At 45.0% G+C, this 13,472-nt stretch overlaps 2 protein-coding genes across 3 annotated transcripts in view; one reads left to right on the forward strand and one right to left on the reverse strand.

The window, feature by feature from the left end:
• LOC105561359 (inositol-trisphosphate 3-kinase A) overlaps positions 1-1,549 on the reverse strand; it is an 11,980-nt gene extending 10,431 nt beyond the window's left edge. Inside the window, exon 1 of one of the 2 annotated variants that reach the window (XM_012011267.1) lies at positions 1,169-1,549. In XM_012011267.1, the coding sequence (XP_011866657.1) occupies positions 1,169-1,285 (117 nt within the window). In that variant the 5' untranslated portion in view covers positions 1,286-1,549. The remainder of the gene's footprint in view (positions 1-1,168) is intronic. The other variant, XM_012011268.1, reaches the window with a different exon arrangement.
• A 348-nt stretch (positions 1,550-1,897) lies between these two features.
• LOC105561360 lies at positions 1,898-11,358 on the forward strand. The gene is made up of 4 exons (XM_012011269.1): positions 1,898-2,032; positions 2,199-2,372; positions 3,845-3,970; positions 11,026-11,358. The coding sequence occupies exons 1-4, from the start codon at positions 1,977-1,979 to the stop codon at positions 11,033-11,035; spliced, it is 366 nt and encodes a 121-aa protein (XP_011866659.1). The 5' UTR covers positions 1,898-1,976; the 3' UTR covers positions 11,036-11,358.
• The last annotated feature ends 2,114 nt before the right edge of the window (positions 11,359-13,472 follow it).

A 13,472-nucleotide genomic window follows, 5' to 3' on the forward strand; every position in this document is an offset into this window, starting at 1 on the left:
GAATCGTGGACACAAGGCTTTAAAAGCTGCCAAGTTGATTGACTGCATATTTCCCGGAACTAGAACTTGGACCAAGTTTCAGCACCGTGGACACGGGGCCTTCGCGCCCACCTGAGTGAGATAGACACCGAAATAAATTCGCGCTATCCCATTCCCTCGAGCCCGTATCAGACTACGGATTGGGATTGAGATCAGATTGAAGTTTGACCAATCGGGAGTAAAATTTACTAATCTTTGCTTCAGTGACTTTTACTCCGATTGGTCAGATTTCCATCTAATCTCAGTCTCAATCCGTAGTCTGATACGGGCTTCAGGAGGATTCCCCACTTCGGGCTCCACTGCCTCGTAAGCCGCCTATGGTGAATATGTCTATGATGCGTGAAACGGCACCCAAAGAGAGCGCGCGCGCGCGCGCGTTCCTTTTCCACCTTATCTCGCCGCATTTTCCACGCACCGCATTTACTGTTACTTGCGTTCTGGGAAAGCGCGTGTTCCCGGAGCAGAATGTAAATTAAAACGGGCGCTCCTTAACCGGCCGACGCGGCTCAAGTTGGTTTCCCATTACGAGCGGACGGCCGTCGCGCCGACCAGCGAGACGGTCCTCGTTCAGGGGGTCAATTCTGTATCTCGCGATGTAGCGAGAATGCTGAAAGCGACCGGCCCTGGTCTCTTTTTGAGGAGACGGCTAGAAAGAGACGGAGCCATTCACTTTCGACCTTTTCGCTACGCAGCGTAAGGTACAGAATTGATCCCCGGGACACCCCGTGTACGACGCGCGATCGCGTCTCGTCGCGCGAGGCCGGTGGGGTGCGTGCACACCGGGTCAATGATCTTCCGTTGGAAACCGGGTGGTTACACGATTCGGCGCCGCGCCGCGCCGCGCCGCGCCGCGCCGCGTCCCGGAGCGTCGCGTCGGCCAATCGCCGGGGCTGCACCGGGCGCGTTTCGCAAACGACGGCGGCCGGCCCGGTTATCGTCGATTATGCCAATCTAGAGCGTGTAGCCACAGCTGCGTGCGTGCGTGCGTACACGCGCCGCCCAATATCCCATACCATTCGCATTCCACCGGCGCGTAAATCCCGGGCGGTGAATCGCACGGTCGGAGCCTCCGCGCGAGGGAGGCGCCGCGTGAGGAGGAAAAGGGCCAGCCGCAAGGGCGGCCGCGTACCTTGTTGAAGTGCGTCTGCAGAAGCCGCTCATACTGGTCGACCGCACGCAGGCAGAGCCTCGTGGTGAACGCTTCCATTCGTGCTGGCAGGGGCGCGTGACACACGCTGCTCGACATTATTTTATCCGTTTGCGACGCGGGGCACACGCGCGCGTACACGCGAATCACCGCGGGCGAGGCGGCTCTCTCTCTCTCTCTCTCTCTCGACGGAGACTCGTGGAGACTCACTGTCGGCGAGCGCGGACGAACGTCGGCGAACCTAACCTCCACCGTCGGGCGCTGGTCTCCGAGCGAGCTCGCCGCCGGGCCGAGGCGATTCGACGAATGACGCGCGGGGTGCCGCGCGGCCCGCGAGACCACCCTACCTACGCCCCTGTGGGCGCGAGCCGCGCCGCAGCCGATTGGCTGGAGCCGGCCCCGGCCCGAGCTCTCGGCTACGACGCTCCCTCGCCCTCCCAGCCCCTCGCGTTCTCTCTCGCTCCGTCCCGCTCTTCGCGCTTCCGTTTAGCGCCGTCGCGTTCCCGCCAAGTCGGCTCGTCTATCCGTCCCGCTCGCCGCGTTACACTTCCCGTGTAGCCCCCCCCCCCTCGCGGCTCGCTCCATCCTTCTCGCGCCTCGCTCTCGTTCCCCTTCTCGCTCTCTTTCTCTGTCCCTCCCCCTCCCCTCCCCCCCCGCGTGCGAGCGTGCATCAACGTCACCGTTTCTGCGTGCAACACGAATACTAACGCTTCGCCGCGCGGCGAGGCGGGTGCGGGCGGCCGCACTCCGCTCCGCTTCGCTTTGTCGCGCCCCGTGACGTCACTGCGCGATGCGTTCGTGTACGTACGTACACCGCGGGGCAACACTGAGGCGACGAGAAAGCGCGTAAGTAGTTTTATCGGCGGGCTCTCCCTCTCCCGCGTGTGTATGTGTGTACTGTACACACACGCCGATCGTCCCGGTGCGCAACGCACGAAACGTAGGCCGGTCGGCGGTTAGCGGGAGGCTGAAAAATAAATTAATGCGGACCCCCTTTTTTCTTCTCCCGCAGTGCCCTCGTCCTCGCGAGCTTCCAGGAAACGTCATCTCGCGCGCATCTTCCACTTGGATCGCCCGGCGCGGTTTTGCATGTACCTCGCCAAGAATCGTCGCGCCTCTTTTCTACACCGAGAAAAAGATACGCTCTGGTTGTATCGACGAGACACGTGCGATGGAATGTATTTCGGTTAGACCAAACAGAATTTCCAGTTATCACGATTCTAGCTTGTCATTTTATTGTCATTTTATATTTGTCGCTCATACTTGGCGCGAGACACTGCCGTGTCTCGTGATTGAGGCTCGATATTTCATAACCAGAAGTTTGATAGAACTTCACTACGCGTTTGGTGAATCCTAAAGGAATTCCGACTCGTCCATTTTCTAACGGACGACCGGTTGAATCTACCCGATTTTTTATTAAGGCAGCCAGATTGTTTTCATTGTAGGGAGAAAAAATCGAGCGGGCTGACGCCCGTATCAGGGCGTCAATGCTGTGGGGGAGTAGCCTTGTCTCTTTCTAACTGTTCCCTTAAAAAAAAGAGAGACAAAGCCGCTCACTTTTAGCATTTTCACTATGTTGCAGGATACAGAATTGACCGCCAGATTGCAGATTGAGATCGGATTGTAATTTGACCAATTGGAGTAAAAGTCACTAAACTGGTGGTTAGTAAACTTTACTCTGATTGATCGAATTTCAACCTAATCTCAATCTCGCTCCGCCCCAAGGAGAAATAAGGAGTCAAGATGGCGTCAATTTGATGTTACATTCATTACATTTATGTAATATTTTGGTCAATATGACATCAAATTGGCGTCATCTTGACTTTTCATTTTTCCTTGGGGTAGTCCGGATAGCACACAGGTGAACGTACACCCACAGAAAGAATTTCCGGATCCAATGCTACTACATTTGAATGTATCATGAAACAGGATCGATATAGCGACAATCTTATTTATTATAGAGAAAGGAATATTTTAATCTTAAATGAAAATTTATTCTAAACGGAAGAACAACGACTAGTTACTCTTGTCTCGATGTAGTAAGTCGATACTTTTTAATTCGATAGAGGAGAATAAGAGTTATTGATTTTATTTTGATATTGTCTTATTTCTATACTAGACGAGGTTGTGAGAAATGTAAATGCGTCAAGAATATTTTTTGTCTCGGTAACAGAAATTCCTTTCCGAGGGTGTAAGTTCATAGAGAATTCATTTTGAACAAGAAAAATGCCCGCAGAATTAGAAAACTGAATATCTGAAGAATTCTTGAAGAATCGACCACTATCGGTTCGTCTTGAAGTATTCGTCAGAAGTTCATTACCCAGTAAGGCTGATGGCAGAGAACAATCCGTCTCAGTCGTAGACGTAGGGCAAGGCAGAGAGAAACGTAAGTCGTATACAATAGCCTTTCACGACTTATGTTTCTCTCTGCCTTGCCCTACGTCTACGACTGAGACAGTCTTAAGCGTTTACGGATTGTTCTCTGCCATTAGTCTAAGAGATTATTCGCCGATCGATGTCAAAACAATGTCGAATCGACGTCGACACCGTTGAATTGACATCGATCGACGAATCGTTTTTCACTGGGTATGGCGCATGTGACTTTCCTAGTTATCCTTAATGTATTCTTTTATGAATTCCTGATGAATTACATTTCAGAAAGGCTGAGAGCTTCAAGAATACTTTGCGAATTCGCTGTGCTATCTGGGAAGAAACGGGACTAACAGTGGATCAGACTGCGGTTGAGTTGGCCGCTAGTCGGCCCGACCAGCGGAGCTGCTCGGGGTGAGATTTTTAGTTATTCCAGCTCGTTGACCTTCCGATCCGATCTTCGTTAAACAGCAAAGAGCCAATAATGTCCGCATTAACAGAATAATACACGTATTGCTTGATAAGTTAATCGTCTCAATCAAGTTAATCAAGTTGATCAAATTAATTAGAGTATAGTCAAAACGGGTTTACGATTAAGCGCTGGAGAGAAAAAGGGGAGAGACGAGAAACGCGCTTGTTAGACCGAAGGTCCGGCCACACAAAGGGTCTGGTTCTTTGCAGCTGAACCGGCTGCGCTATTTCCGAGTTTATCTTTCTACTTCTGACGTAGAGGAAGAGATATAAGCACAGAACTAGCGCAGCCAGTTGAGCGACAAAGAACAGGCCTAAAGTCATTGTCTGGACCCTGTCCGTTCTCGCTACGCACATGCGTAGACTGAAAACGTTACGATCGCGATACGCACAAGAGTGCTCGAGCGGCAAATACGAAGGAAGGACAGCGCGCGCGCGCGCGCGTGAGAGAGAGAGAATCAAATTTAACGTATGAGGAAGTGAAATTTACGTCAACGAACAAACTCGAGGCTCGACATTACGGTCATTTTCCCACGAACTTGCCCTGGTCGTCACTCGCGTTTTTGTATTATACATCGAGTCCGCGAATGACTCATGCACAAACGGCGGAAGCCGAACGCTTTGCGAAACCACGCGCCGGTATCGGTAATTTTTGTACTTGACGTAAGCTCGTCTTCATCCTTCGACGAAGCCCGTCTTCGTCGGAACCGGAGCTTTTCGGAATCCGCGAGGGAATCGCGCACGGCTGATTCACTTCCGGCTGCGGTCCGCGACGCGAATCAGGATAGATCCTATCGGAGGAGCTCAGGCTCGTTCTCCGGATCCGTCGCGGTGCGGCGGCCCGAGGCGCGCCACGGTCAAGCGTGAAACGGAACGATTTCGGGGTCGCCGTCCTACATTTTTTTTTTTCACAGAGGATCGCCGTTCCTGTTCGCGAGAGCGAACCGTCTCCGAGTTTGCTCGTCGAACACGCCGACTACTGGTCGCCCAAGGAGAACAGAAGAGTCGAAATAATGTCGATTTGACGCCGTGTTGACCAAATTTACGTCACGTTTCGGTCACGATTTGGCCAATGCGACGTCGACACGACTTGGGATCCTAAGAAGAACAGTAGAGTCGAAATAATGTCGATTTGACGCCGTGTTGACCAAATTTACGTCACGTTTCGGTTGGTCGTGACGTCAAATTGACATTATTTCAACTCTTCCGTTCTCCTTTATAGGGCCCCAAGCAGAACAGCAGTCACGTTGAAGTCAAAATGACATAATGACTCATATTTTGATCATGAAAATTGGCTGAATTATGATTTTAAAATTTAGCGATGCCGCTTGACATCCCCCGGGATTATTCGAATGTGAACATCCGTTGATCTCGCCGACTGACCTTTCAACAACTCCTGTACCGAAGAATACTTCCCTAGTAGCGTAGTGCGCTGACCAAACACTAGTTAAACATTGGTCCAATATTCGGTTGTACTGGGCCAATGTTTAGCCAATGCACTGTGCTACTTATAGAGTTGGGACGAACTTTGATTGACTTCGATCGACGGGTCGAGCTAACGAAGTCGCTGTGGCGCAAAACTTGCAACTATACAAATTCGTCGTCCCCGACCCAAGAAGAAATAAAAAGTCAAGATGACGTCAATGGAATTGTCAAAAAGGAAGATTAGATTCCTAAGGAGAAATAAAGATCAAGATGATGTCAATTTGATGTCATGTTGACCAAATTTATGTCATATTCTGGTCAGTATGACATCAAATTGACATCATCTTGATCTTTAATTCTCCTTGGGAATCTAATCTTCCTTTTTGACAATTCCAGTGACGTTACTGGAAAATAACACAGGTATTACTCGGGGCAAGCTAATCGCAGTTTGGTCAAAGTGGCCCCGGACTGTTGATGCTCGCTATCTCTCCGGGCGATTCCCGGTCATCGGTGCCGCTTGCTGACGTAGGTCGCATTATCAGGGAGAAAGTCGACGCCCGCTCCGCGCGCGTATTCGACCGCCGCTTTTACGACGTCGTCTCTACGTGAGTTTTTGGAGAACGAGGAATCTCGGATCTCTCGCGAAATTTCTCCGGCGACGACGTCGCCGCGCGCCGTCCTGCTCGCCGCGAGAGGAAGAGAGATCGAACTGCTTCTTATTCCCGGCGTCGCGTAAACGTGACGATCGACGCGATTTTATTCGTTCGCGGCGAGGCGGCGAGGTGATCGACCGCGGAAATACGGGCCTCCTCCGATCGGGATCGGGATGCCCGCGCGATCTCGCGCGCGTTCTCACGTCCCTCCGGCGTGGAATGCCGCCGAGACGTGACGCGGCCAGAGGACCCGGACGAATTCGTCGGCTGGAGGTGTCCGCCCCCGGCCGCCTCGACCGTTGACATCCCGCGATACATTTGTTTATCGTGAGTGCGAGCCGCGCTCGGGGACGATAGCCAGGGACGTTCGTAAAGCGTAACGCCGTTAGAAATGCACTTGTCACGTTGAGACATTAATCGCGCTTGCTTTCGAGCGGGGCGCCTCGCACACGCGGCACTTAAGCCTTGTGTCCACGATCCAAGAACTTGGTCCAAGTTCTAGTTTTGAGAAATGTGTAGCCAATCAACCTGCAGCTATTCCATAAAAGCTGCAAGGTGATTGGCTACGCATTTCTCGGAACTAGAACTTGGACACAGTTCTTGGATCGTGGACACAAGGCTTTAGAGACCCTGTAATCAGAGACTGGCCATAAGAGAGCCTGCGAGTGAGATAGAAACATAGATTTCTACGAGCGTAGAAAGGTGCCCAAGGAGAAGAAAAAGTCATCATATCGACCAAATTTTGGTCAATTTGATGCCGTATTGACATAATTTGACATAAATTTGGTCAATATGACATCAAATTGACATCATCCTGACTTTTTCTTCTCCTTGGGTGAGATAGCCTACACACAGAAAAATATATACTACCTGCAAGTAAAGATTATTTGTTCCAAGTATTTGATAAGTTTATATATCCGCAAATCTATCATAATGTCGTCGCAAGTGTTATATTTACTCAAAACATATTCTGGTTCTTAGTAAGTCTATATAGTACTTGAAACAAGAATACATAGAATTATCTGAAGCAAAACAATTTTGTTTCTTCTGATTTTATTAAAAGAAGCATACGGAATTCTTCAATAAGTTTTATAATTTTCTTCAAAGAAGAATAAATTCTTTCTTTGAGTATAAGATGGCAAGCTTTTCTAAGACTAGTAACAAGCATATCTTAAAACTATTATTAAGAAAATATTCTTTGTGTTGAAGCAAACTATTACTTAAACGGAATAAAATAAACTGAGTAATTACTTTTCTTGACCGTACAATAATATTTTTCTGTGTGTAGTCTCTGATTACAGGGTCTCTGGCGGCGCTCACCGCCGATTTTTCGGCAGCGAGTGGCGACTGCGTGTGGTCGCGGAAATCGATTACGAGAGAGGTTTTCGTAACGGCGTGAATCGTCAGCGCGATGATTCGCGGAGTGGAATTGCCACGAACGGGAGTCATCACCCGTTGCAACGGCTTTCCGAGCGTGTCGCGTCGGCGTCGCGCGCCTCACACCCGGTAAAGTGCAGCTGTGCATTGCAAAAAGACATTTCTCAAGAAGCTCTATTGTCGTCGCAGAGAGATGCATAAAGAAGTGCATTCCCTCTCCTCTCTCTCTTTAAGATTTAAAAAAATGTGTTGCCAGAGCATTTAAGAAGTAAACTAGAAGTAGTAGGTGGTGGAGGAGTAAGGCAAACTAGACAGACAGGGGATATTGTAATTCAATTTCGTAAAAGCACACTGAAAAAAATTTCTGGTTGAATATGGACGAATCAGATAATTCCTTTAGGATTTACCAGAATTCCTGTAATCCTACAGAAATTCTGGTAAATCCTAAAGGAATTATCTGATTCGTCCATATTCAACCAGAAATTTTTTTCAGTGCAGAGGTGCGTAAAAATGTTCAATGAAGGAGTGAAAATGTACGATGTGTTACCAACCGAAATCAGGCAGTGGGCAAAAATCGAGCCATTTAAAAGAGGGTTAAAAGAATATGTTGCAACAAATGTATTTTAATGCGCTAGAAATAGCTGAGAAAGCTAAATAAATGTCAATCAATCTCCGTCCCCTCCCATTCTACTCATTCCTTGCATTCTATTTTATGCTATACTTATTTCTTTGTTTCTTCTTACATCCTCATTTCCACGTATCTCTCATGTGCATTCTCACTCGTTCTCACTGTCTATAAAGAATATCGAAATTCCGAGGGCCCGTCAACTCGCGCACTCGCGTAAAAAAAAACGGTCGGGTCTCGCGCGCGCGTTTCTAGCTTGCCACTTTAACTTTGTCGCTTATACTTGGCGCGAGACACTACCGTGTCTCGTGATATAGCCGTGGCGTCTCGCTCAACAAAAGAATATGCCTTGAGAAAAATATTCGGCACGTCTTTGTATTTTGCGCGTAAATGCTCTGTCTTGAGATCTAAACAGGCATTCTCACGCAGTTTATTTTTCGTAGCAATTGTTGTTACGCTTTAGGGGACTTGTCCCAGAGCGCGTGATAAATAACGATTCTGATTCTTTCTTCGCGTTTCTCTCCGGCACAAAAGTCTACCTCAAGCATGTTGAAGGAGCAAGGGTCTAGGGTTAAGACGGTGGGACGTGTTTTTTTGCCGCTCGTGACGCTCAACACGCTTAATGCTGTTTAGATCTCAAGACAGAGCATTTACGCGCAAAGTACAAAGACGTGCCGAATATTTTTCTCAAGGCATATTCTTTTGTTGAGCGAGACGCTACGGCTATATTCTTTATAGGCAGAAGAACATTTCCCCAACAATAAACCCTGTTCGTTGTTAAATAGTCGACGTTCTCGAAAGTGTCGGAGGAGAATAAAGATTAATTATATATAACAGCGATGCACTTGATGTGCAGGCATGAATATTCCTCTGCCCGATTTAGGTATGTCATTTAACGTAATTTTGCGGGATTTTTGGCACGTGTACCAGAGTGTGCACTCGGCGCCACGGATGCTTTTACACCTGGAACAATACGCTAGATACCCAAGAAAACTGACCAGAAAACCAGACAGTCGCCAAAAGTCGCCTTTAGATACGTCGTCTTCTCCTTCGCAAGAATTTCCTTGTCGATCTCGCTCGCGCTTTACGCGCGCAGAGCGTTCTATTCGCATTAAAGGCAAAATTGAACGGCTACGGCAACGGTTTCCCGAGCGATATTCCTCTTCTGAATCCGATGCCTCGGTTCAAGGCAACTCAATAGAGCATCTTTAACGAGATCGCTCCCGCTCGACGTTAATCGAGCGCGATTTCGCTCCTACGGCTCGCCCTTGGACGAGCACACGCCCACGCGTACAATCGACAATGATAATAACGATGTCCGATGTTGGAAGCATCGTGTTGTACCCGGCGAACGTGTCTCGCGTCGTGAAAATGTTTTCGCTTCGCCGGAGGTGTCCCGCGCCGATCGCTTCTGCGAACTTAAAAATGAAGACGCGTATTCGACAGCGAGTGACGAGAGCTCGCTCTCTCAGAATTGATCGCGCGAGGCGTATCTCACTTTTGTTAAACAATAAAATTCACACGGCTCTGACGTGAAATCACAATTCCAAGGAATAAAGGATGATCCCCCACGGAGAAATATTTATTTCAAAAAGTAGGCGAAAATATATGCATTTCACACATTTGGTATACAAAGATTCTATTTAAAAAATCGTACATAATATTATATATGTCAAAAACGTACTAAAAATGTATGCGAAATATATGAACAATATTTAAATTATATTTTTATAATTTTGCAATAACGCACTTCGTTACGCTCTTTCTCGTATTTAAAAATCAACCAATAGCAGTACCTATATAAGAAGTAGCGAGAAATCAGATCTAACAGTTGTGGCAAATGAAATCAATTTGATATCCGCTGATAAAGCGTTGAGAACCTAAATTCTAAGATATTTAGAACTCCTAACGTAATATTCCTTTTAATATTTTTATATAAAATATATGATAATTTATAAAAAATATACAATGCATACATTAGACGTATATAATTATATACACAGCTATGTATTATAATATATATTATAATATATAATATATTATAATATATAGTATATCATACATTTTATTATATATTTTTTTAATACATATGAATGATATATGAAAATTTCCAATTTATTGGTATTAATTAACATTTATAGTATTTAAAATCTCGTATTTAAAAATCAACCAATAGCAGTACCTATATAAGAAGTAGCGAGAAATCAGATCTAACAGTTGTGGCAAATGAAATCAATTTGATATCCGCTGATAAAGCGTTGAGAACCTAAATTCTAAGATATTTAGAACTCCTAACGTAATATTCCTTTTAATATTTTTATATAAAATATATGATAATTTATAAAAAATATACAATGCATACATTAGACGTATATAATTATATACACAGCTATGTATTATAATATATATTATAATATATAATATATTATAATATATAGTATATCATACATTTTATTATATATTTTTTTAATACATATGAATGATATATGAAAATTTCCAATTTATTGGTATTAATTAACATTTATAGTAGTATATTTCTTATAACGCAATATACGAGTAATATAAAACGAATGTATCCTTTCTACTTTTCTTTATATATAATGAAATAAATTTTTTTCCGTGGGCGTAAGAGTCAAGGAAGGATGGGTAAATGATTTTAAGTTTTTAATTTATTGCGAAAAATTTACCTCCGGATTGGAACCTGGACCTCCCTCTCACTAGGCGTCGTCATCAGTTCGACCACCGAGGCATGTTTACTACAATAAAATACTACAGTAAATTTTGCGCAATAAATTAAAAAATTAAAATCATTTAGACACTAACATCCTGTCTTGGCTCTTGTGTCCTTGATTCCTTCGAATTATTTTTTTCTCTTCTACCTTGGAAACGCATCATCGATTCTCTTTATTGAATTTCAGCATTTTCTAAATAATGACGCTACGCGGAAAAAGATGGACGAATCCGGAATCTTCGTCGTCGGACTTCCCGTAGACGCAAGAGACGAGTGGTCCAGCGTCGTAGCTGCCGTCGAGAGGGACCCAGTGAGGAGTGGATGATAAAAAAAATATCCATTTGATGTCAAAATGATGAGATCAATCTGAAAACAAATTTTTACATCAATTCGATCATCTGGTTATCGCAGTTTTCATCTTTTATCGATATTTTGTCCATAATGATAATTTTTCGATTGCTCTACTACACCCACAGAAAAAATTTTCGGATCCAATGCTATCACGCTTGAATGTATCATAAAATAGGATCGATATAGCGCCAATCATATTTATTATAGAGAAAGGAATATTTTAATCTTAAATTAAAAATTCTAAAATCTAGAATCGTCTTTTGTCGAATATCGTGGTGCGAACTTCGTGCGTTGTAAGATGGAGGAAAAATTTATTCTAAATGGAAGAACAAGTTACCTACTCTTGTCTCAATATAGTAAGTCGATACTTTTTAATTCGATAGAGGAGAATAAGAATTATTGATTTTATTTTGATATTGTCTTATTTTTATACTAAATGAGGTTGTGAGAAATATAAATGCGTCAAGAATATTTCTCGGTAACAGAAATCCTTTCTGAGGGTGTAGGCTTTTGATATAAATCTTATTATATTTAAAGGATTTTAAACATTTATCAGGCGTCATCTGCATTTTACAGCTCTGTGACCAGATCATCGATCATTGATGTAAAAATTGATTTCAGATTGATCTCGTCATATTGAGATGAAATCGATATCCATTTGATCATTCATTACTCACTGGGGAGTGGAGGCCCCTTAGATCGTGCTTCAGATCGAAACGCGACGATATCAGCAAGTGACGTCTGGTTTTGAAGAAAAAGCGGTTCAGAAAAAATGAATAAGGTCGACCGGAACTGGTCTTGCCGTGCCTCTAATAAGCGGCACGATGACGACTGCTTCATAATTAACCGCGATAATCGCAATTCTTGTCGACCTAATGACCCCTATGTGTTACCAATGTTTCCAGCGGTTTCCTCCTCGTCCTCGTTCAAATGCAACAGGATATGGCATATATCGAGAAGCGAAGAGGATATTCGTAATTTGCGACCTACTGGCGGAAGTTACGTGGGCGGCGGCGAACCGTAAAGCAATTCCGCGGCGATTCCTGGTAGTTTCGATAGCCGCTTTATCGCATCGCGATGCACGCGACGGATTTAGTTTTTTTTTTCTGCCCTCGCCTTCCTCCCGCTTTATCTAATCCCGACGTGACGGAAAACTGACGCGCGATAAGGCATTTCCTCTCACGAGTCTCGGCGTTTCCGCTTCAAGATGAAATCGTTTAGTGGGTCTAGATCGAAACGTCGAGCTCTTTAATTAAAGGCAGGGTTAACTTACTGTAAACTTTACAGAAAATGCAAAAAGTTTCTACTTAAAAAATAATTTTAAGTCTCCGAAAAAAAACAAGATTTGCGCGAAGATGTGCAGTAAATATAATGAACACTTTTACATTGTTATAATTAATTTTTACAGTTAACGCGCTGAAATAAAGTACCAAACAGCAAACTGGAGCGCTAGCGAGATTGAGATTTGTTGCAGTATGGAAGAGGAAAACAAATATTAAAAGAAATAGGATGTGCGTTTTGCGGAAAGATTGTGTAAATCATGCTGCAGAGAAATGTGAGAGAACGAAGGTTTAGAAGTTTAGAGAAAAATAAGAGGGGGAGAGTAGATACCCAGTGAGAAACTACGTCGAATCGACAGCGACACCGTCAAATTAATGACGAATTCGACATCGTTTCGACATCGATCAACGAGTCATTTCTCGCTGGGAAGGCTATGGAATGTCGAATTAGACAAGGGGAAGCGCTCTGGAAGTTATGGGGGAAGAAAAAACAAAGGCCGGTATTCTGAACCTCCTTTTATCAATAAAAGCCTCTAACAGGCTAATAGCCTCCTGATTGGCTACGAGCCACTTTCAGAGGCGCTTTTATCAATGAAAGGGGACTCGGAGAGACGGAAGGGGAGAGGAAACGGGAAATGGAAAAGTTAGAAGAAACGAAGATAACGGCGAGGGGAAAAACGAGAAAAAGAATAGCGATAAGAAGGCTGTGGATGGAGATAGAGTGTAGAGGCGATAAGAAGATAAGATAAGGCGATATGTACGGAATGGAGATGTATGGATGTGCGTAGTCATGTTATTCCTACTATCAAATGTAAGCCGAGCTCCACTTTTTCACTGTCAATCACAAGTCAATCGCACTGTTAAGGTGCGCGCAGGAATGTTCGCCTACGGCGAAGGAACATTCGCGCTCTCGTTCTTCAAGTTGCCTGCATAAAGCCGTTCGCTTTCGGAAGCGTTCGCGGATATTTTGGCGCCCGCTACCAAATTGAGCCAAACATTCTGC

Source organism: Vollenhovia emeryi, unplaced genomic scaffold (genome assembly GCF_000949405.1).
Source record: "Vollenhovia emeryi isolate VEMERY1.0 unplaced genomic scaffold, V.emery_V1.0 DF939208.1, whole genome shotgun sequence".
NCBI lineage: Eukaryota > Metazoa > Arthropoda > Insecta > Hymenoptera > Formicidae > Vollenhovia > Vollenhovia emeryi.